Source organism: Conger conger, chromosome 2 (assembly GCF_963514075.1).
Source record: "Conger conger chromosome 2, fConCon1.1, whole genome shotgun sequence".
In the NCBI taxonomy this organism is placed as follows: domain Eukaryota; kingdom Metazoa; phylum Chordata; class Actinopteri; order Anguilliformes; family Congridae; genus Conger; species Conger conger.
The window spans coordinates 2,643,203-2,667,147 of NC_083761.1; the positions used below are offsets into that span (position 1 = coordinate 2,643,203).

At 44.6% G+C, this 23,945-nt stretch overlaps 2 protein-coding genes across 6 annotated transcripts in view; one reads left to right on the forward strand and one right to left on the reverse strand.

Moving 5' to 3' along the window:
- LOC133122985 (SERTA domain-containing protein 2-like) overlaps nucleotides 1-4,542 on the reverse strand; it is a 45,842-nt gene extending 41,300 nt beyond the window's left edge. For all 5 annotated transcript variants that reach the window (XR_009708168.1, XR_009708170.1, XR_009708169.1 and 2 more), the window contains exon 1: nucleotides 4,245-4,542. The gene's annotated coding sequence lies outside the window, so the exon portion shown is untranslated. The remainder of the gene's footprint in view (nucleotides 1-4,244) is intronic.
- A 4,251-nt stretch (nucleotides 4,543-8,793) lies between these two features.
- LOC133122741 (neutral amino acid transporter A-like) lies at nucleotides 8,794-19,257 on the forward strand. Its single transcript, XM_061232888.1, has 8 exons — nucleotides 8,794-9,477; nucleotides 11,665-11,707; nucleotides 13,260-13,325; nucleotides 14,337-14,503; nucleotides 15,483-15,716; nucleotides 16,969-17,163; nucleotides 17,783-17,917; nucleotides 18,705-19,257. The coding sequence occupies exons 1-8, from the start codon at nucleotides 8,954-8,956 to the stop codon at nucleotides 18,976-18,978; spliced, it is 1,638 nt and encodes a 545-aa protein (XP_061088872.1). The 5' UTR covers nucleotides 8,794-8,953; the 3' UTR covers nucleotides 18,979-19,257.
- Nucleotides 19,258-23,945: the final 4,688 nt, after the last annotated feature.

Consider the following 23,945-nt stretch of genomic DNA (forward strand, 5'->3'; position numbering starts at 1 on the left):
CCGCTCTGATCTCTGCTGATTCAGAGATTCATCACAATTCCATCCATCCATCCATCCATTATCTGAACCCGCTTATCCTGAACAGGGTTGCAGGTGGGCTGGAGCCTATCCCAGCATACACTGGGCGAAAGGCAGGAATACACCCTGGACAGGTCGCCAGTCCATCGCAGGGCACACACACCCATTCACTCACACATTCACACCTACGGGCAATTTAGACTCTCCAATCAGCCTAACGTGCATGTCTTTGGACTGCGGGAGGAAACCGGAGTACCCGGAGAAAACCCACGCAGACACGGGGAGAACATGCAAACTCCACACAGAGAGGCCCCGGCCGACAGGGATTCAAACCCAGGACCTGACAGCCTGGCTACCCTTCACTTCATATAATTGCACTCGTAATATAGAGCATTTTCATTCACATTCAGTTTTGTTACAAGGAAATGTGTCCATGCAATGTTCCCTCTCTATGGCAGCATGGTGTTAACTGCAGTAATCCTTCCTCAGTAACCTCCATCTATCTAACCATCTATCAAATACAATTTACAATGAAAAACAATAATCATCGTCATTTAAGGACAGTGAGATTTGCGGATGTTCTCACACACTTTAACGGCGCTACGATACATGCAATAACCATAACTGGATCCAACTGAAAACAAAAAGACCCAAAATAGACCCAAAAATAGAACTGGAATGAACTAAAAGCACACAATTTTAGGTACAGTAAACAAAATTGTAGATTACCCAAAAGCTGGCCTCGTAAGTATTAGTTCCCAGACTTTTAGAACAACAGCTGTGTCTTCACTGACCCTCCCAGCCCCGGTCATTCGGTTGATTTCAGGCGATTCATCGGTCTGTTCACAAGCGAGCGGGCAAAATAATGGACAAAATCTGAAGATGAACGATTCACAAGTTTGACACAGGCGGGTGTACGGTGTGTGGTGCACTGATAACACACCGGAAGGCTCGTCGGGGGGGGGGGTCTGGATCCACTGAGATGCACGCCACCATTTTGGGTCACGTGAGTGCACTGGAGAAGCCTACAGGGGGGGAAACATGGCTTCCGCCTTTCAGGTGTGACATCACAAATGCGGTACGTGACTAGGATGACGCGTCAGCATCGGAACGTTCCGTTCTCTGAAGAAGCATTCCGATGCGTGATGTCACAATCACCGCTGGTGACTGACAGCAGTGGAGTTCTAGAACACCGAATGTCGAAAAAACATTCCAAAAAAAAAAACCTGCGCTTCATAGGGTTGGATGTAGCATAAGGGAAACAGGGTGTAATCCTCACCGCCCTGCATACGTCAAAGGGACACAGCCAGCAAGGTCCAGTTCTGCGGCTATCTGTTCCGATTACCACCCTAAACGAGCCAGATTTGACACTCTGTACCCGTTTTAATTAAAACGATGGGGAGTGATATTACTGGAGAAAGCGCCAGCGCAGCACACAAAAGCACTGTTTACAAACACACTGACAAAGGTGAGTAATGGAGTTCATTAGTGAAGAGTCCACGCTTATCGACAGTCACCCAGGGACCACGGCCCCCTTTTCACGCTAATTTGAGTGGCGGGCGGGGTGGGGGTGGGGGGTGGAATCCTCTTGACCGCAAAAATTGGACAAAATTAACCAGAAGTTGATGAATTACTTTGTGCTTATCGCAAGAGAGCACTATATAAACACTATTGTCCAGAGACATGAGAAAGCTCCACATTTTAGGTCTGAAAGTTGGCAGTGAGGACCATTATGAAATTTATACAGTATATATCTACTGTACGTGGACGGATAATAACGCCTAGAAATGGCAAAGCAGGAAGTCACCTTGGACACGGGCGGGCAAATAAAAACTGTCTTTAGGGCATTTTGCGTATTAATATTTGAGGTATATTTGCACACCCTCTGTCGTGGAGTGTGTGCGTACGCGCTCTCGTACGCACGGTGTTTCTGCAGTGGAATGCGTACGTACATGAGTTCATACGCACGCTGTTTCTGCAGTGGAGCGTCCGCAGAAACGCTGAAGGCACCGTTCCCAGGTCTACAGCAATAATTCCTTAAAAGTGACTTTTAACAAAAGCCATTCCCTGAACCCCTTGCCCAAGCATTCTTATGGGAAAGTGCAGTGGCTTATGGGAATGTGCAGTGAAATGCACTTTGCTTGCATTTCACTCAAAACAAAACTGAAATTATTCCTCACACTGCATTCACACGCATTAGTCAGCTGTTCATTTTTTGGTCATTGTAATCACCGTCTTGTGAGTTCATTAACTGGTTACGAAGAAGAAGAAAAAAAAAATAATAATAATAATACTCTCTTGGCTATTTCCTTCACTTTTAAAATTGAGAAATTTGGGGAGCAAAACCACAGCCCCCCCCCCCATCCCCAAAGTGCCACCCCAGGACCACAGCCAGGCCTTCTGGCCACCCCTGCCTTGGACTCTATCATTGGCCGATTAAAAGCAGGAGTCTGTGTGGGGCTTTGTCCGGCCTGCGGGAGAACAGTGCGCTGTTACGCAATAGGAATGCCCAACAGCCCGGTGGGGTTCCGTGTGTGGGCAGCACAGAGGCCGCTTCACATCCTCCGGGCCAAAACCGAGCAGAGAAAACGGGGTTTTATGCAAAGCAAGTGAAATTTCAATGAGGATTTACAAAAAAGAATACATCCGCGGTCCGTTTTCTGTTCGTCAGACATTTTAATGCAGGACAATTGCAACAACAGTGAGTACCATACCTGCGTGAAATGTCCCTACTCGGCACCTGTAGAAGCTCAACTCGGCACAGACCGCGTGGAAAAAACGTGTGGGGAAAAAAAAAAGTGGTCTTCGCGTTTTTAGATACTGAAACACCGGTGACCTATTGTGCGTTATCATCTTGGAAGTCTTGATTTAGACACCATCTTATTGCCATAGCATCTGCACACACATACAGAGTGTGTTTATCTGCAGAGTGTGTGTGTGTGTGTGTGTGTGTGTGTGTGAGAGAGAGAGAGAGAGAGAGAGAGAGAGAGAGAGAGAGAGAGAGAGAGAGAGAGAGAGAGAGAGAGAGGGAGATAGAGATAGAGAGAGAGAGAGAGAGAGAGAGAGAGAGATCATTTATTTTCGAGCCCCAGCCAAAACCATTGGACCCAAAACGTTGATAATAGCCTAACTCCTTAATAATTGTTGTTCTTTCTGGGATGGGCTACAGATGGACCCAGGCAATTCATGAATGAATGAATGAATGAACGAACGAGGTGGTGAGATAGTTGGTTTTCAAATAACCAGAGCGACGGTCACTTCAGCTGTTCGCGTTTAACTCTTCAAGGTGTAAGACCATAAATAGCCGTGCGATTAGAATGTTCTTCAGTCAACAATCTAATACTGACATAACAACGAATGTTTGTCAGTGAAAACAATGGAGTTCTAGAACACTGGGAAAAAAATCCAGAAGACCTAGCCTACTCTTCAAAGGGTTAAATTAAGAAACCGACGGGTCAGCTAAAGTTTGAAATACTCTCTCTGGATAACGCAGGAATCGATTAGCCTGATCTGGCGACTGCTTTGAGCTGTAACTTCAGTGATCAATGTTTGATTATTATTGTCATTGTGTGACAGCTACAGATGCCAATCACGATTATGCGGATTAATTGCCATAATTATGCACTGAACATTGTCCAATATTAGATATTAGCATAGGCTGTAGAAACGATGCGCGTTGCTTGTAGGCTAATTATGACATCAAAGTATTGATGGGCAGCAACACAATAGTATACAACAGTTGGTGACTGAGTGAAAAAACAAAAAAGAAACACAAAAACGTGATACCAGCCTGTTACTAATAGAGGCCAAAACTGTGCAAGTAAAATAACCAAAATTATATTTATACAGCAATAGCCGACCCACAGTTAATTTTGACAGTTGTAAACTCAACGCAACAACACGTTACGGAGTCTTTTTAGCCCATGTTGGTAGAAACTAAAATCTTCAATAAAATTTTTTTATCTTCAATATTTTCGCATTGCATATCGTTGAAGCGGTGTGCCTTTTAAAAAGTAGCATAGCCTATTTACTGTAAGTTCACGATCAGCTGCCAACTGCGTACGATTCAAACCAGGAACACCGGCTAACTGACAACAGTTAGCTGGCGACAGTCTAAAACCAACCGTTTGAACCGTCCCGTACCAATCCCCCTTGTTTCTATCGGATCTCCACAGACCAGTTTGGTGTGAAAAAACAAAACAAAAAAAAACCATCACAACACTCACCGTAGTCGAGAACTGTCCGGTCCGGATATGTCCAACACAGTAGCGAATTATACAGAAAACGTTAAAATGAAACGAAATCTAAAAAAAACAACTTAAGGTGTCAATCGACATCTGCGACGAATAACTCATCGGTCGAAGTAGCCTACTACCACTTGACAGTTTCAGAATTTCGTCCAGCTCGTCCGTCGTCGGAGTGAGGTCGCTGGCTCATCCGTACAATGTAACAAGTCCTCGCAAAACACACACACACACACATCCACACACACGACCACAGAGCAGCCGTAACGTCGACGGCGGCAGTCCCCCGGCCGCGAGATCAAGACATTTAACTTGATTGATGGGTCGTGCCGTGAGTCACGGCGCCCAGGCCCGCCCACTCTCGAGTCACCGGCCAATCGGATCGCGGGCCACCGATACCGTATTTACCGTCGCAAAGCCTATCTGAGCTCCCGAAAAAATAAAAAGCACATCTCCCTGTCTCGCGCTCAGCTCTTCCAGATAGCCTAGGCTGCCCCATTGTCCCGCTTATGTCACACAAACAAAAGGTTAGCGCTCATTGACATAGCCTAATGAGGGCACGCGCACGTTTGAAATGAAACAGCCCATTACAGCTTAAGAGTAGCCTACTAGGCGTCATTTCTAGACATCGGGCTCATTTACACGGCGGTGTCTGTAGGAGGGAGAGAGAGGGCGATCCGGCAGAATGACTAAATCAGGACGTTGCTATGTAGGCTGGAACGTCGTGACACGCGCCCGAGAGACACGGCTGAATAAGTCCGGCATTAGGCTGCGTTTTTTTCGTATTATAAAACGGATAAAGGCGTATGTAAAATTGATTATGTACTTATATATGAATATATAAATGCAATGCTTCGTTCCACCTGAAATACATTTCAATTTCAGTTCCATTGTGTGAGCTAAGATCAAGCCATGCTGGTAATTTCAAGCAGGTAAAGATGGATTTTAAAGCAGGGTTCACTCAGTGAACTTGGTTTGCCCTCCTTGCTCAGATGCAAAGTCAAGAAAATTAATCAATGTTTTCATAGATTTGACTGATTATATAGCACAGGACACCCAGTAACTCAGGGTGGGAGTCTGTGTCTTCTTCAAATTGCCAGTACAGCCACTGCTGTCAGACACAACGCGTTAAAGATTAAAGTGGCACCACACAGTTAGTGGCTGTGTGTAAATTGTGTTCACGTTGTCTCTCCGTATTGCTATAATCCACAGTCTGCACAGCCTGGCCTGGCTACACGCTTAACGCAGAAGCTGCTTGTTGATCAGGCAGAGAATGAGAGTGGTCATGTAGGTTTATAAAATAATTATCTAGCTATCTCTCTATCTCTCTAGCTATCTCTCTGTCTGTTTGTCTATTTATTTACCTATTTATTAATTTCTTTGCAACAGAAGAGACGGGAAGAGAATGAGAGTGGTTATGTAGGTTTATAAAATAATGATCTATCTATCTACCTACCTACCTATCTATCTTGCTACAAATATAATCTGTACATCAGAACAGCAGGAAATAGAAAGCTGACTTTCCGCTGCAGAAAATCTGAACATTAAGGAGGACATGAAATATGAAATATATGAAATGTATACTCTATGTGCCCTCAGGAGGAATAATTTGGGCAATGAGGGTAAAGACTTTGGCCTGTGTTCATCTGGGGTAAAGACTGCGGAATCACAGGAGTGCCAATATATGATTCACTTTAAGCAACTTTACTGTATGTGTGTGTGTGTGTCTGTGTGTGTGTGTGTGTGTGTGTGTGTGTGTGTGTGTGTGTGTGTGTGTGTCTGTGCATGCAGGTGTGTGTATGTGTGTGTGTGTAAAGGGCTAAGTGCACACAGTCATTACTCTGCTCCCCTGTGTGTGTGTGTACATGTGCAGCTCACCCTGGAGGAAACCTGCTCATGAAGCTGAAACCAGGCCGCACACAAATCCACAGAACCACGAACTGAAATTATATTTCATATTTACACCACCAGCCCACTCACCCACACTCACCTGCATCGCTGCATCAGTGCAATGCCATGGCAACAAAGAGGATGTCAGCTGTGCGTTAGATTACTTCAATATGTGTTTTGCTTTTAAGCACACGTTGGGTTACTGTATGAACTTGGCAGACGCTCTTATACAGAGCGACATACAGTTGATTAGACTAAGCAGGAGACGATCCTTGCTCAAGGGCCCAATGGCTGTACGGATCTTATTGTGGCTATACCGGGGATCGAACCACCGACCTTGCGGGTCCCAGTCATGTACCTTAATCACTACGCTACAGGCCACCCCTAAATCAGCGGTTGTCACAATATTCTCAACTTGATCAGGGGGTTTGTCAGTTCTGCTCCAAGAGAGCCAAGGGTAAAAGCAAGTTTTTGTTTCCACCTGCTACCCTGGCTCGATGAGCTAAATAGCTGTATACATTGATGCCGGTTCACGCATAGATCCATCGTAAATATCGGACGGCCTGTAGCCGAGTGGCTAAGGTACATGACTGGGACCTGGTGGGTTGGTGGCTCAAGCCCCAGTGTCGCCACAATAAGATCCTCACAGCTGTTGGGCCCTTGAGAAAGGCCCTTAACCTCACACTGCTCCAGGGGTGATTGTCCCCTGCTTAGTCCAACCAACAGTAAGTTTTGTTTTTGTCTACAAATGTCAGTTAAATTACAAACTAAGCTAAAAGGTCAGATCGCGTAATTGGGTTGATGGAATTATTAAGAACAGAAGTTGGCACGAAATCCAGACAGGCTTGGCCCTCCCCGAAGCAGAACGGACAAGATTGGGAGCCCCGAAAGTGTAAAGCGAAAGTGTGCTGACGTTAGCCTCGTCCATAAAACATAATAACAACCATTCAGTTTTAAATCGGAGATGCTGACTAATCAGTGTTATAAACTTGAACTGAAATACTGAAATATTAACCCATTACAGGAAACGTGAAACTAAAGTGAGGTCTCTTTCAAGAACTTGCAGATACCTACCGCATCTGCTTCTGTCGCCGTTGGCTGGCTTACGGGGTGTTTGTCCTTGTCCTATGAAAAGCGCCGTAAATAGATCTGAAATGAACTCAATTGAACCTGTCTGAAAAAGTTATAAACTCACCCTTTTCCAGAATCTGTTTTGAGTATTAGAATGATTTCGTGCTCAAGCCGGTGACTGTTTTTAAATTGTATTTTTACAACTAATCCAAGTTGCCATAAACCATGAAGAAAAACACGCTTTATTAACTTCTGGGCAAAGCTTTTGTACCTAGCGCCCTCTAGTATTCAAATCTTGCATAACATTCGTCTGTCATTGTGTATTGGCTTATTCAATATCTTTCCCCAGAACCGTATTATTTATTGAGAACATTAAAGTACGCCGTAAAAACTAAAGAACGAACGACATAGTTGTGTAACATACAATCCGCACTTATTAAGATTTACGGAGGAAAAATACAAAAGTAATAATGATAAACAGGAAAAACTTAAATCGAAACTGACACAATTTCGAGACACTTTTTTCAATGTTTTCTTTCATCGCTGTTTTACTGTTGAAAGGATGCACTCTAGTGGTGAAACAATTTAAACCACTTAAACATTGCGCAATATTTTCAGTTCTTTGTTCTTCAAAAACGCGTTGTTCTTCATAAAAGGTCTAATAGTCAATTCTCGTATATTTAAACAGAACAACGCTTGCGATGTCTGATTTGAACGAGCAAACAAAGCGTGCTAGCGCTCATGTTTTTGTGCCATAGCCAAGTATTTCCTTCCAAGTATTTTCATTCCGTGGCTTGTTATGTACACAGTAAAATGTTCAGTGTTAAATCAACTCTTACATAGTACAAATGGATTCCATTGGACTGAGATATACACTGGTAGATTTCGATTAACGCCGGACATTTTGTGTCATTATTTTCATGGGTAAAATTGGAATTCTGACAGGAATAACAGATTACCACTGAATCGCCGAAGAGGGGAAAAATAAGTTTAAGTGTTCATTTCACTGTCCCTACCGAGGTAAAATATGAATATCGTTCTATTTTAAGTGTAGTGAAGACTATAACATTTGAATTCCAGATTGACACCGAAGAAAGTTTGAAGTTTATGAAAATGTATTTGTACGCAGAGAAGGCCGAACACTCTAAGACGGTCAGCCCAGCTCAGACAGTCTGACATTACAGGGTGCATGTTCAAGGCCATGTTCAAAGTTTATTGGCATATTTGTAAAGAATATTATGGAGTTTTAAATTATCCAAAATAATAAATGGGCACGTGTATGCCCACACATCTGAGCTACGGTGCTAAAAAAAAAGAGAAAAAGAAAAAAAAAGAACAATAGATACAATACATGCTGAATAAAAAGTGTGCAATTCAGTCAGGGAAATATATTTATTATTGCAAAACATGCAATGAATAAACACGACAAGAACACTCACGCCAGTTAAAGCTTGTGAACTTGGCACAACCCTCGATTTGAGTACACATACATCCTCAATTTGTTGCATAATTTTTGTAAGGCTATCCAAGTGCACCGGGAAATACGCGCATGCTCTACTTGTGCGTTTGCACTACCGGGGGGTGGACAGTTTTCTAGCACGAACTTTACAATTGACAGGCATTTCTTTCGCAGAGTGTTTGAGTCAACCAGCCCGACAGATCTAACCGTTTATTTTTCTTTTATTATTATTTTTTATTAACGTGCCTCGTGCGCTTTTACGCCGACAGAGATGGAGAGGAAAAACGGAATTAACGGAAGTTCTGTGCAAGAGTTCCCGCTTTCCACAACTACTGCTAAAGTTATAGCCAAAGATAAACCAAAAACGTGCAGAGCAAAGTTCTTGGTGTTTTTAAAAAGGAATTTACTGGTGATACTGACAGTGTCTGGGGTCTTGGTGGGCGCCGGACTCGGAATGCTGCTGAAGAATATGAACCTAACCAGGGCACAGATGAGTTACTTCGCCTTTCCTGGAGAGATGCTGCTGAGGATGCTGAAAATGGTCATGCTTCCCTTGATCGTTTGCAGCCTGATCTCCGGGGCAGCTAGCCTGGACACCCGGTCCTTGGGCAAGCTGGGAGGAATTGCCGTGTCGTACTTTTTGGTGACCACCCTCATCGCCTCGGCCATCGCCGTGTGCCTCGGCCTAATGATCAAACCGGGAGTCGGCGCGGGGGCGCTGAACACCAATACCCTGGGCTTGGAAAAAATTACCACGAACAAACAAACAGCGGACTCGCTTTTAGACCTCACCAGGTAACGTGCGCGGCTGCTGTTCGCGTGCACTCGTTGTGAGCGCCTGTTCGAATCAGATGCACTTCTGTGAAGAGGTAATAATTAATACGATAAGCATAATACCGTTACTTGTGCTAGGGAACGCGAGTCCTGGAGATTGGAGTTTTCCCCGAGTTGATGCTCCGCTTGCACGCTCGTGCTTGGTAAAAGTGTGCGCAATGGCGCGCGCTCTAGCAAGGCTTGCATCGGAAACAATTTAACCGTAAGACAACGGCCCCTTTAATCAGATCAGATGTTGGTGAGATATTAATTAGCATTAAATGTGCGTTAAGATTTCCTGAAAATTGGAAATTTAATAATTTATGTAAATTATTAAATGAACACAAATTTATTTTTAAGGATCTTTTCAAATTACTCATAGGCTACTATGCCAGTGGACAATCTAAAATATCCAACAAAAGGCATTATTTATCGTGACTATTTATGTGCGTATTAAACAATGCCATCACTGTCTCTATTGTAGGTGCTTTTACACATTACACATTACACATGTGACTGACTTATGATTACTTGGTATTTTCCGAGGGCCGTAAGTCTACCTTCTGCATTAATAAAGTCATGCTTTAGAAATCACTCCGCGGTCTTAGTGTACACAGAGTAATCCTGCGGAATTATTCCCCGTCCTGAGTCATGTGGTATGAGCAGTGAGATCGTGAGACTTGGGGAAGGGGGTTTAGCAGGCTGTGTGAATTTTTACCACGGAAACATCTGTACACACTCCAGTGCACTTGGTCAAGCTTATTCGATTTAACCACATAAAAGCATAAAATAATTTTTTTTTTAATTTGCGTTAAAAAAACGAAACAGTCGAGGCTTGGTTTAATTGGCAACGGGCTGGTGAAAATGGACCGGACTGTCACGGTTCCCTCGGTAACCTCCTGGGTCAGAGGTCAGAGGTCAGGGAAGCTGTATCTGCAGGTGTGTGCTGTGACACGGGGGCCAGTGGGTTCAGGCAGAACAGTAAGGGGGGGGGGGGGGGGGTTCCGGCGAACGCAGAGAGGCTGACCTCGTCGATCCTTAAAGCACGCCCCCACATTCAGTCTTTCGAGCAGGTTTAAAAAAAATGTTTCTACTTGCGTCTTCATTTTGGTGAGCAGAAAGGGGCAGTCAGAGGCCTAGTGGCTAAGGTGCCTGTAGCCTAGTGGCTAAGGAGCCTGTAGCCTAGTGGCTAAGGAGCCTGTAGCCTAGTGGCTAAGGAGCCTGTAGCCTAGTGGCTAAGGTGCCTGTAGCCTAGTGGCTAAGGAGCCTGTAGCCTAGTGGCTAAGGTGCCTGTAGCCTAGTGGCTAAGGAGCCTGTAGCCTAGTGGCTAAGGAGCCTGTAGCCTAGTGGCTAAGGAGCCTGTAGCCTAGTGGTTAAGGAGCCTGTAGCCTAGTGGTTAAGGTGCCCGTAGCCTAGTGGCTAAGGAGCCTGTAGCCTAGTGGCTAAGGTGCCCGTAGCATAGTGGTTAAGGTGCCTGTAGCCTAGTGGCTAAGGAGCCTGTAGCCTAGTGGCTAAGGTGCCTGTAGCATAGTGGCTAAGGAGTCTGTAGCCTAGTGGCTAAGGTGCCTGTAGCCTAGTGGTTAAGGTGTCTGTAGCCTAGTGGCTAAGGAGCCTGTAGCCTAGTGGCTAAGGAGCCTGTAGCATAGTGGCTAAGGTGCCTGTAGTCTAGTGGCTAAGGAGCCTGTAGCCTAGTGGCTAAGGAGCCTGTAGCCTAGTGGCTAAGGAGCCTGTAGCCTAGTGGCTAAGGAGTCTGTAGCCTAGTGGCTAAGGTGCCTGTAGCCTAGTGGCTAAGGAGCCTGTAGCCTAGTGGCTAAGGAGCCTGTAGCCTAGTGGCTAAGGAGCCTGTAGCCTAGTGGCTAAGGTGCCTGTAGCCTAGTGGCTAAGGAGCCTGTAGCCTAGTGGCTAAGGAGCCTGTAGCCTAGTTTCTAAGGAGTCTGGGCCCTGGAAGGTCGGCAGATCAAAATGACGAGACACCTTAAAAGTACCCTTGAGTGCACAATATCAAAATCCCATCAAATTGCGATAAAAGCGACATTTTTTTGTCAAAAATGTCAAATAGAACCATATCATTCCACGGTCCGACTGTTGTTGAGGAATGTGCCTGGGTCGCCGTGGTAACAACACGGCTGTTTTTGATTGGTTTGTGTTCCCTTTCTCTCCCTCGCCCAGGAACCTGTTTCCAGCGAACCTCGTCTCTGCGGCCTTTCGTTCGGTAAGTGTTTTAGCCGCCGTCTCTGAGCTGTAAGGAGGGTGTAGGTCAGATATCTGGGTGAAGGTCAGATGCCGGCCCATCACCCCTTCACCCCACAACTAAGCGCTCCCAGCGTCTCCATAACAACAGCTCATTCTGGCCCCAGTTCAGCCCCCCCAAACACACACGTACACACGCGCATACGCGCATGCCCGTACATACACGAACACACACGGAAGCATACACATGAGCACACATACACACGTGCAGGAAATGCACTTATCAACACACGTAAGCGTGCATATACACACACCCATGCATGCAGGCACACACACACACACACATGCACATACACACATAAAGAAAACACACATGAAAAAGCACACACACATAAACACACAGGTAAGCATGCATACACACAAATGTACATACAAACACAAACACAAGTACACATGTGTACACCAAAACACACACACATGCGCAAAATGCACTCATAAACACACACACACACACGCACACACACACAGACACGACACACACACACCGTTTCCTCATGTCTGACAGCTGTCTGAGCTCAGAGAATTACAGGAGCCGCATTGGCCGGGGTGAAGAGTTCAGTGGGCTGGCCGTGGTCACGTGATCAGGTCACATGATCAGCTGATTTATCTCCAGGCTCCAGACCTCATCTCCAGAGTCTCGCCATGAGGCAGCCTGGCTCCTTCCCTCCTTCTCTCACCTCCCCCCGATGCATGGAGCTCAGAGCAAGGAAAGGAGCAAGTGAAGGAGCAAGGAAAGGAACAAGGAAAGGAGCAAGTGAAGGAGCTAGGAGGTGAAAAATAAGGGATTGAAAAGAACTCCTTGTCTCCTTCAGTCGTTCTGGGTCGATAGGTCAATGGAGGTCCCCACTCTATTATTTATTACCAGAACGGGACGGTTTTTGCTCACAGTGTTTAAAGGAACAACTGCCGGTCACACGGTGCCTTGAAAATAAAAGAAGTCATGAAATGCAACATGAAATGCAGCATCGATTGAGGTGACAGTCACAGATATCACCTTCTGGGACAGCCACCAGAGAAATAACATAACATACCACAACATAATATAACATAACATAACACAACATAATATAACATAACATAACACAACATAATATAACATAACATAACACAACATAATATAACATAACATAAAATTAAATAACATAGCTAACATAACATAATATAACATAGCATAGCATAGCATAATATAACATATTATAGCATAATATAATATATTATAACATAATATTATAACATAATATAACATAACGTAACATTGATGAGAACAGGCCATTCAGCCCAGCAATGCTAAAGTGGACCTACTGCGTAGTTTACCTAAAAGCTAAATAGTATCTAGCACCGTATAAAGCCCAGTCTTGAAAACCCCCGGTGTTTCTACCTCCACTACATGTCCCATTTTTCAGTGCATTTAACTGAATTCCCTGGATTGGCTGGAGTGAAATGGAATAGTCTCCAAGCCGATGTTCATGAAACCCTTCTCGTGTGTCTTATTTTCTGTGTTTCTGTTTCCACAGTACGCCACAGAGTACAAGAACATCACCGTGGGAAATGTCACCAGTGGAAACTTCACCTACGAGATGGTATATTTATTATTACTATATTATATGTCTTTATATATTATATATAATTAATATTATATTTATTTCACTGGTTATGGGTATGCATTTTGTTGTACGTCTCCATAAGAGCGTCTGCCAAATGCCTGTAATGTAGCGTAATATAATATGAATGTTATATTACACAAAGCTCTCAAATCATTAATTCACTGAAAAATGGAAGTAAACAAATACCCTGCTAACAGTGCAGCTGTTCAGCACGTAGGCAACAACTGCAGCCCAGCAATAAACATTAAGTGCAAAGAAGATAACCTTCCTGGTACAGCAAACATCTCACTTCATCCCTCTATCCCCACCCCCGCAACGCTCCTGAACTGGAGACTGACCTGCTTGAAACTGAGCTGGTCAAGCTGGTCATAGAGCTGGTCTAGCTGGGTATGAGCTGGTCATAAAGCTGGTCTAGCTGGGTATGAACTGGTCTAGCTGGGTATGAGCTGGTCATAACGCTGGTCTAGCTGGGTATGAGCTGGTCAACCAGTTCAAGCTAGGTTTTAATGAGCTGGTAGCTTGTCTTTCAAAACATAAAAGTGGTAAACTTGAGCTGGTAAAACCATGTCAAACTGGGAGCTGGTCTGAACTGGTCAACCAGCTAAACCGTATCAAACTGGGAGCTGGTTAAAACCTAACTTGAGCTAGTGTGGCTGGGATTTAATCAATATTTGTCCTTAACTTTGATGATATCTTTTTTCTTCACAAACGCAGATTGGCGAGTGCCGCACTCATAAAACTAGCTTACCACGCTGAACTTAGTATTAGGCGTGCTTGTAATTGTGTGTCAGTAAATATAACGATAATATAAATATAGCGGCTCTCCAGAACCAGGAGTGAGGACCACTCGCATAGATGCATACATGTTTCACTCTAAAGTAGTCGGACAAACATGTTCACAGCTTAAAGAGAAAGTGAGCGTAACTACCCTTTGACATGGGACGACAACCGTGGTCTTTGTTCCGTCGACTGTTCCGTGGGCTGCAGGTCCCCGTCGGCACGGAGACGGAAGGCGTGAACATCCTGGGCCTGGTGCTGTTTGCCGTGCTGTTCGGCGTGGCCCTGCGGAAGCTCGGCCCGGAGGGGGAGGGGCTCATCAGCTTCTTCAACGCCTTCAACGAAGCCACCATGGTGATCATCACCTGGATCATGTGGTAAGGGACTCGGGCGGCCATTTTGGGCTCCCTGTCTTGAAGTGACCGGAGAATGAGGTGTTACGACATCGAAAAATTCGCCCAAGCTACAATTATTGGTCAATGCTTGGCATGGGTGGACCAGTTAAAAACGTTTGTTCTTTTCGCAACAAAACACAGTGATAAGTCGGAAGTATTAAGTATTTGAAGTATTTTCAACATAAAAACACATTATAAACGTATATAAAAAATATTATTTCATTTTTATCGTAGTGTAGATTTCAGCACAGGAGAATGTCTGGTTGTTTGGGATTAAGGCCGGAGTCTCATGTTCCCTAAGGCAGGTCTTAGGAGCTTAAGATAGCTCCACAGTTTATGTCAGGATGCCTGTTCTCCCACCGTGACACGACCTCCTTGTTTTTCTCTTGTTTGCTTTGGAGGAAGCCTGACCTGCGCCGATATGCTGTAAATATAATAGGTAATCGGTCGTGCGTTGTTTGCCTTGCTGAAGTCGGCCATGGACGCAGAGTCCATTCAGAATGTAGGACACATGTGAGGGGTTTTTGGCTGACCTTTGGATTTAAAGTGGAAAAGCACTACTGAGGGTTGAAGTGAAAACCTCCAGGACAGGAGACTAAAAGGTGGGAACCCTCATTGTGCCAAGGTACAAAAAAAACAAAAAAGGCAAAAGTCAACTCTGTTGTCTAACGGTGGCTTGAGGAACCTCTGACCCAGATTTGTCTCCCAGAACATCCTGACCCAACCGTGCCCCTCCGTCTGCAACAGAGCACTAGTGGTTAAGGTACATGACTGGGACCCGCAACGTTGGTGGTCCAATCCCCACAATAAGATCCACACAGCTGTTGGGCCCTTGGGCAAGGCACCTTAACCCTGCATTGCCCGAAGGGGAGAATTGGCCCCCGGCTTAGTCTAATCAACTGTAAGTCACTTTGGCTAAAAACGTCAGCCAAATGACATGTAATGTAATGTCATGTGACAGGTACGTGCCCATCGGCATCATGTTCCTGGTGGGCAGTAAGATCCTGGAGATGGCTGACGTGGTCCTGCTGGTCACCAGTTTGGGGAAGTACATCATGGCCTCCATCTTGGGACACTTCATCCATGGGGGGATCGTCCTCCCCCTCATCTACCTGCTGGCCACCCGTAAGAACCCCTTCAGCTTCCTGTCTGGTCTCATCACCGCCTTCGCCACCGCCTTCGCCACCTGCTCCAGGTACCCAGGATCCATCCATCCATCTATCCATCATCTATCCATCCATCCATTCATTCATCCATCCATTCATTTATTCATCCATCCATCCGTTCATCCATCCATCCATTCATTCATCCATCCATCCATTCCTCATATTCATTCATCTGTCTAGCCATTCATCCATTCATTATCCAACCCGTTTATTCCTGGTCAGGGTCATGGAGGGCTGGAGCCTATCCCAGCATGCATTGGGGCGAGAGACGGGAATACACCCTGGACAGACATGGCACACACATCTGTTAATCAATCAACCTGTTAATCAATCAACCAATCAAACAATAATTACAGTACATTGCACTATACTGCAATACATTTAGCAGATGCTCTTAACCGGAGAGAAGTACATAAGTGCGTGTTTAGGAAACAAGTCCTGAGAGTGACAAAATAGTCGTAGTTAATACATAAACCTCCAACATGAAGCTATTTAAGGGGCAAGGGGGAATTCGGTCAGGCAGTTTCTTCTCCTGACGACTAACTTATTGTGCAGCCAGGTTAATCATCACAAAATAAAACAAAAATTGTATGCACTGACCCTCTACAAGTGCAGGTCTCAGCCCCCCCCCCCAAGCACTTCTTTCCAATTGCCTTGCAGCACAGCTGTCTAACTCTGTTCCTGGAGATCTACCAACCTGCAAATTAGGGATCCTCATATTTGGACCTCAAATCCAAACATAGACCTGATTTTCTTTCCTCCTCAGTAATTAACAGAACAGATAGTGCTACTGATTGGCCAGACTGTCTTAACAACTGACTCCCAGGTAATGGGAGTGTGGAAAAGTAGTAGTCCTTGTCCCACAAGCACACCACACAAACAGCTAGAGTAGGGCTGCCCAACCCTGTTCCTTTCACTCCAACCCTAACAAAGCACACCTCATTCAACAGCTAGAGTTCTAGAAACAGCTAGAAACCTCCAGGGTGGTACGGGAGATCTCTAGGAACAGGATCTCAAGGATCTCTAGGTCGGGCAGGGTTACATTGAAGACCTACAGGACAGTAGACCTCCAGGAACAGGGTTGGGCAGCCCTGCTCTAGCTGTTGAAGGAGGTGTGCTTTGTTAGGGTTGTTAGTGGGTTTATTTTAACCCCTTCCTACCCAGGGCAAAATAGGCCAATTCGTGCCCATTTTCACTCGTGTCAAATAATGCTCTATATCTCAAAAACTACACAGGCGACAAATATGGTTCATTAAGCTACTTGGGGTCTCCCTCCCGTAGCTCGGCCACGCTCCCCTCCCTGATGAGGTGCGTGGAGGAGAACAACGGCGTGGACAAGCGCATCAGCCGCTTCATCCTGCCCATCGGCGCCACGGTCAACATGGACGGGGCCGCCATCTTCCAGTGCATGGCCGCCGTCTTCATCGCCCAGCTCAACAACGTGGAGCTCAGCGGCGGACAGATCATCACCATACTGTACGTAGCGCGGGGGGTCAGGGGTCGGGGTTCGGGAGGGGCCACAGCCGGGCTAAGGCCGGCTGGGAGTCTAGGCTGGGGCCTGTTCCAGAAAGCAGGATCGCTGAGTTAACCAGATAACTGTACTTAGTAAAAACCTGGACAATGCCCAAATCTGGAACATGGACTGAAGTACAAAAATAAAATAAATTGCTCTTCCAGGTTTTACTTTCTACAGTTATCCGGCTCAAAGTCAGTCATCTTGCGACGTGGAGCAGACCCCTGGCCAAAGGTGGTCTTAGCTCGTCTCTTGTTGGTCTTAGCTATTCTCCGGCTGGTCAAAGATGGTCATATCTGGTCTGTCGCTGGTCAAAGCTGGCTTAATCTGGTTAAGCTGGTAGAGTAATCCGGTGGCTAAAGTGGTTGGGTAGTTGACTACAAGCCGGTGAATGGCTGGTTTAGCTGGTTGACCAGCTAAGACCAGCTAAAGCGTTGAACCAGTTTGACCAGCTAAGGCTGGTTTAAGATGGATTTTTTTTTTTAGCAGGGAGGTACAGTACCTGCTTGGGATGCTTTTACGGGACACTTTCACACGAGGGCACAGGCATAGTTACTCTCGTTCGTTGGTTTGTGCCCGCAGCGTTACTGCCACAGCGTCCAGCGTCGGGGCAGCTGGGATACCTGTGGGAGGAATCATCACCATCGCCATTATCCTGGAGGCCATCGGCCTGCCCACCAACGACATGTCACTCATGCTGGCCGTGGACTGGATCGTGTGAGTTCTGCCTCCTTCACTCCGCCCGACCCGGGTCCGTTCATTACTACAGACCACTCTAACCCGGCGTTTATTACAGGTCCATAGCATCTGCTGGGTTTGACTTTGCTTCAGCACTTGGGTGCTTCATTTAGGTCATCTATCCATCCATGCATCCATCTATGTATCCATCCATCCATCTATCTATCATCCATGCTTCCATCCGTCCATCCATGCATCCATCTGTCCATGCATCCATCTATCCATCCATTATCTAAGCTGCTTATTCCTGATCAAGGGGTCATTTAGGTCATTCATTGGCTAAAGCATGATTCTCTGGTCCTGCTCCTGGATTTTTGTTTTCACCTTAAAATCAGCACCCAGTTCAAACACAAGTAACCAGGTAAGATGAGTTAACTGTGCAATTAACTGCTTTATTGATTAAGTGCAGAGTACAAGAATTCACACACATAGTTTCCAACACACTTAGAAATAAACGTATGAAAAGTGCCTAAAGAGGTACAAATGTTTGGTGCTGGGGCGGTACACTATAGGTACATAAAATTGTACCCGTAGCCAGAAATATATAATTTATTTGTACTTCTAAAATGGGCTCATTTGCACCCAAAGAGAACATTACTTTACTTTCAGAGTAAATCTGAGAAATTTGATCCTTGGAAGAACCAAAATCTATCTCCACTGTCACTTTATTTCTGAGAGTGAAAGGCAACCTGCTGACATGGATAAAATCCACAAACGCTCAGAGCCACTTCAGACGGAAAGTTTAAAAGCGACTGTGCATCCGCAGGGACCGCACGACCACGATCGTGAACGTGGAGGGGGACGCGCTGGGGGCTGGGATCCTCCACCACATCAACCAGCAGGACCTGAAGAAGCAGAGGCAGCTGCAGGGGAAGGAGGACGAGGAGCTGGCGGAGGTGCGGGTGGAGGTGGTGGCAAACGCCCGGGCGGGGGAGGAGACTTCGCCCCTCGTCGCCCACGTCAACCCCAACCCCGGCCAGGCCTGCGACGGCCCCCCGGACGGCATCGAGGAGACGGACACGACGGAGAGCGCGCTCTGATCCGAGAACAACACCGGACACAACGGCACAAACTGACCACAACACACAGAAGCAACACCACGGCCGGCTGAACACCACGGTCTTCACCTCGTTAGCTTTACACCTGCTCACAGCTCAAGTTTTGGGAAAAGTGAGCCCTATTATAGTTTTATAATTGCATTTGCCAAACAGTCTAAACCTGACTGAGTGGAATTTAGCCCAAATGAAAAAAGGTTTGTCCCTATGGGAATAATGAGTTTTTTTTTTTTTTTTTAAAGAGGGGACAGTCCCTAGCACTAACAAGATAGCAGTGGGGGGGTATATTGGGGTATTTACCCTGCTTTGAACCTTTTTCAGCAGGCCTGTTTAATATTAACCACTGTGTTTTTGAGAAGAGCCAGAGGAACGTGTAAATATTTAAGTGGTGGCTCCGCAGGTCATGTAGCCTACTCTTTTCATCGACAGGAGCTGCCGAATCATTACTTTAAGTATTTTGCAAGCCACGTCTTTTGTGCTTTAAGATTTAAGTTGGATCTTTGTTCACCAAAACAGTTTCCCAGCAAACAATTTTAGGTTCTTAGAACGTTTTCTGAAGGTTAGTTCAATTTGTCAAGTTTTCCAGGAGTTCTTAGAATGTTTTTATTTAACTTTTCTTAACGTTCTCACAATGTTGTACTAACATTATGAACCTTATTGTAGGTTACCGGAACATTTTCTGAATGTTATTCTTTGTGCAACTGGGGAACGGTCTGTGAGCAACGTTGTGAAAACCTTGTGCCTTAAAAAGTATGACGTAAAACATTCTTACATCACGTTTCTAGAACGTTCCAGGAACGTTCTTTTTGTCGAGTAATTCTTGTTCTAAAATGGTGGTTAGAACAAGAAATGCGCGAGGTGCCAATGCTCAACCTTTCTTCCTGTAGTTGGTAAAGTGCGTGGAGTTTTTCTGGGACCTGACGCCAGGAAATGGCGGCTCCATGAGTGTTTTCATAGACGGAAGAATCAGGTTTCAGCTCCTCACTGCACTGCCTGTACACCCGGAGGCTGAAAGTCACGTTAGAACGGCCAGCGGAAAACAGCGAAGCAGCAACGTCACGGAGTCATTTTACAGTTTCAGTGGCCTGCTTCAAACGAACAAATACGCATTTAGACAAAATAGACACAGACATTTTACCCAAATGTGTTGTCTTTAAGAGGTGGAGGACCAATGCACATATTACAAGGTGTTATTTACATTGAAAGCCAGACATTTGATACGCTTCTTTCATTGATTGCGAAACGTTATTCTCTCAAATCCAGATTTATTTTCTTTTCTTTTGTGAGCCTTTTGGACCCTCATATTTTATCAGAATAATTCCTGCAGAACTTGAATGTGGTGAGATTAAACAGAAGTATCCCAATTTATGGAAGAAATATAATGAAATGGAATACAGGAAAAAATATACAATACTTGAATATGGACACATACACTATATAACAAATGATTATGTTCCATAATTTACTTTAATAAGTGGCAATTATATGTTTACTATATTTTATTAACACAAATCTATTTTGATTATTTAGTTGATCGCCTGTCTTGTGTATTTTTTCAAAAATGTTCTGGAAATCCTGTATTTATACCAGCTGCCAGAATTTAGCTTGGCTTGTTTCATAATTTCTGTAATTTTGTACTTTTTCAACCTTTTTGACATTAAAACATTTTTTGACATTTGAAATAACTTGATAATGCTTGTCTCCTGTTGTAGTTAGTTGCTGTAGTAAAGTGTGATGTATGAATATTTTACAGGAATTTAAAATTGCACCTTTGGGTTTAAAACAATTGCAGAAATATATTTTAGCAGGTAGTGTAACTTTACAAATCATATGAAGATACCTTATGTTTTTATTTCCTCTCACTGTGGATTTGTGCTCCAGAGGTAAAATACTACGCTATTCACATGGGGTAGCAGTAGTATGTGTGTAGGACTATTGGCGTGTTCACTATAATATCTCATGTTGGACAGAGGGAACATTTTAACTGACTTTCTGCTGATAGGCCGATAGACCCGCTATCCTCAAAGACCTCATGTTCACTGACAGGTTGTCCTCATTTAACTGCTGAGTCTCAGACTCATGCATGATTAGTAATCATTTGAATAACTGTCCCCACGACTGATTTATTATTTGATGTTTTCAGCTGGGTTTTTTCTTTTTTCTTGATTTTGAGGTTTGAGATTTTTTGTAGGTGTCAAATTTGTTTTCTCAAAACAGGCCCTTGGACATTTTTTGATCGGTCCAGACATTCACAGTTGAACTTTTAATGAGATGACTCTTAGTATACGAGGACCTTTCTCCTAATGCAGGTGTGGTCGGCACATTGTATTGAGTATAATTCTAATAGATCAGCCATAAACCCACACATTCTAACGTGGACACGGACGGCAGTAACCTACCGACGGCTGGGCTCAGGATCTCTACGGTGCACATAAAACTACAGCTCAGCAGAGTCCAATGACTGGTTCCATTTCATTTCAAAAATATTATGCGCTGAAGTCTAATGAGAGTATATGAAATGAGCAGTATATTTGTCCTCTAGTAATTATCAAGCCCAGAGGTTAATTAACCACACGCAACGGTTAGCTGGGAGCTATAAAACCGTTGTTTTTACAAAGCTGTCTATCCAAACCGGGGCCAGAAGAAGGCGTATACACCAGATGAGATAACAGCCTTCTGTTCTGTATGTTCACATTCATTTATCTTTCAATGGAACATTAAATGTACTCTTCACCCGAATTAGCGGTGTGCTAATGTGAGGTTTGAGAAAACGATCGGTTAGAAATCATTTCGATGTTTTCATTTTCAAACACGAACCTGCACTGGTTGTGTTAGCCTGCCTCCTACCTGTCAGTGCTGTCTACACACTGCTATGCGCTCTATTATCTTTTAACCCTGGAACGCACACCGTTCTAAAAGTCAAAAACCTAAAACTGGTATTTGATCATAAAAAGCATCCTGAAAGATACAATTATTTTATTTTTGCTGTATTTTATGCATGTTGTGCATTCTAGAGTTAGAGCAGAATAAAGTGCGCAGCTAAAGGAGGCAAACCACAGATGCCTGTTTGACTGCAGGGGTCGCAATGACGTTTTTTTCTTCTTCTTTTGGTGGTCAGCTGACTAAAACCTGCCAGGAACATTGTGACATAATCCCAGTCTAAAAAAACAATCTGCAAATAGACTCTTTTTTCAAGTCTTCACTGGTCTTTAACAATTGAGTTAAATTAATTTCCCTCTCCGTCTGTTTCAAACAAGTATTATTAGATGCGGGTTGTCTAATTTAAGTGGTCACTGGAGATTAAAAGAACTTGGTGAAACACTACAAAGCCAAAATATAGTGTTCATATTTTTCAACACGTATGGAGAGGCAGTATATTAATTATACTGGAAGGGAGTTCAGACAACTGTAGAATTTTAACAACACACGCTGTATCATTGATATGAAACACAGCAGGGAAGGCACACACACACACACATATTCAGGCATGGTTACTTAAACATGCGCACACACTCATGCAGCCACAACATCCAACACACTCAAATATGCAGGTCTTCTCCAGTACACCATGTCAACAAGACTGTCTGCCTCCGTATCCATGGTAACAGAGGGTCAGCAGAGAGAGAGAGAGAGTGAGAGAGAGAGGGAGAGAGAGAGAGAGAGAGAGAGAGAGAGAGAGAGAGAGAGAGCTGGTCCTCTGTCACCCTGCTCAGCCAAACTGTCTGTATGTCTCTCGCATCAAATAGTCTCTCAGTCACTGAATGTATTCAATGAATGAAATAGTTGAATAGCTGTGGGGGTGTGGTTTTCGGTGAAGATCAAGACTAACATGCCAGCTAAAGTATTTTAAGATACTTCTGCATTCCTGCTGTATCTGGTTTCCCTCAGTAGAGTTCTGTCTGGAGCACAGCCCAGTAGAGCACAGTCTCACATAAAGACCATCAGCACTGGCACTGGACTTTGCTGAAAACAGGGAACAGAGGAGGGAGGAGAGAGAGTGATGGAGAGAGAGAGCAAAAGGGAGAGAGATAGACAACAGCGAGAGAAGAGGGGGGTGGAGGGTGTTTATAGGTAATATGGAGCCATCTTTAGCCAGAATGCGTTTTAACTTTCAACAGTGTTGTATTTTTTTTTTTGAATGCTGTTGCACTTGTGTCATTTGTGTTTTTGATATTCAATAGACAGTGTATAATATGATGTGAGTCAGGAGTTCGGCTGACTGTTCAGCTGGAGAATGTGCATGACACATTATCGTGGTATTGCAATAATTAAACAGTGAGGCGAGGGTTTGTCTTTTCCTCATGGTGTGAGAGCACCGCCAGAGGGCGCTGTTGTCGTCTCTGCCTTACGCACACGGTGTTAGGGCGTTTTCCGTAGTGTTTGTCTTGTAAAGTTTCCTGTATCAACAATATAGAGATAATTATGTCACTTTATGTATATCGTGGCACTTTCCACTAGAAAAGGAAACTTTTGGAAACAGAATTTTCCAAGCTGCACCGGGAAAGGTTTAGTGTAAATTTACACTGAAATGCTGAGTAAGCCCCATGCGTTTCCCTGTTTAAACACAGCAGCATTTTCATTATTTGGTTTGCCGACCCACTGCTTTCTTCTCAACCCTGTTCCTGGAGATCCACCCTTTTTTTCTTTTTTGATCCACCCTCTTGTAGGTTTTCACGCCAACATTAAAAAGGCGCACTTAATTCAACAGCTATTGCGGAATACCTTCAGGCGCTACACCTTCACAAGTCGACGGTGCAAGCTAGGCCTCTTCGCCAGGATACTGAAGAGCTGCACGGAGAAGTTACTGGCGATGTTCCCACTGGTAGGCGGTGGGAAGTTTTCCCTTTTCCAATTCACAATGAAGAGAATCACTTCTTTCATTCAAGAGGCGGCCATTTTGTTTTCATTCATAAAGATACCGGGTATTGTTGTGTTGGACCAAGCACGATACA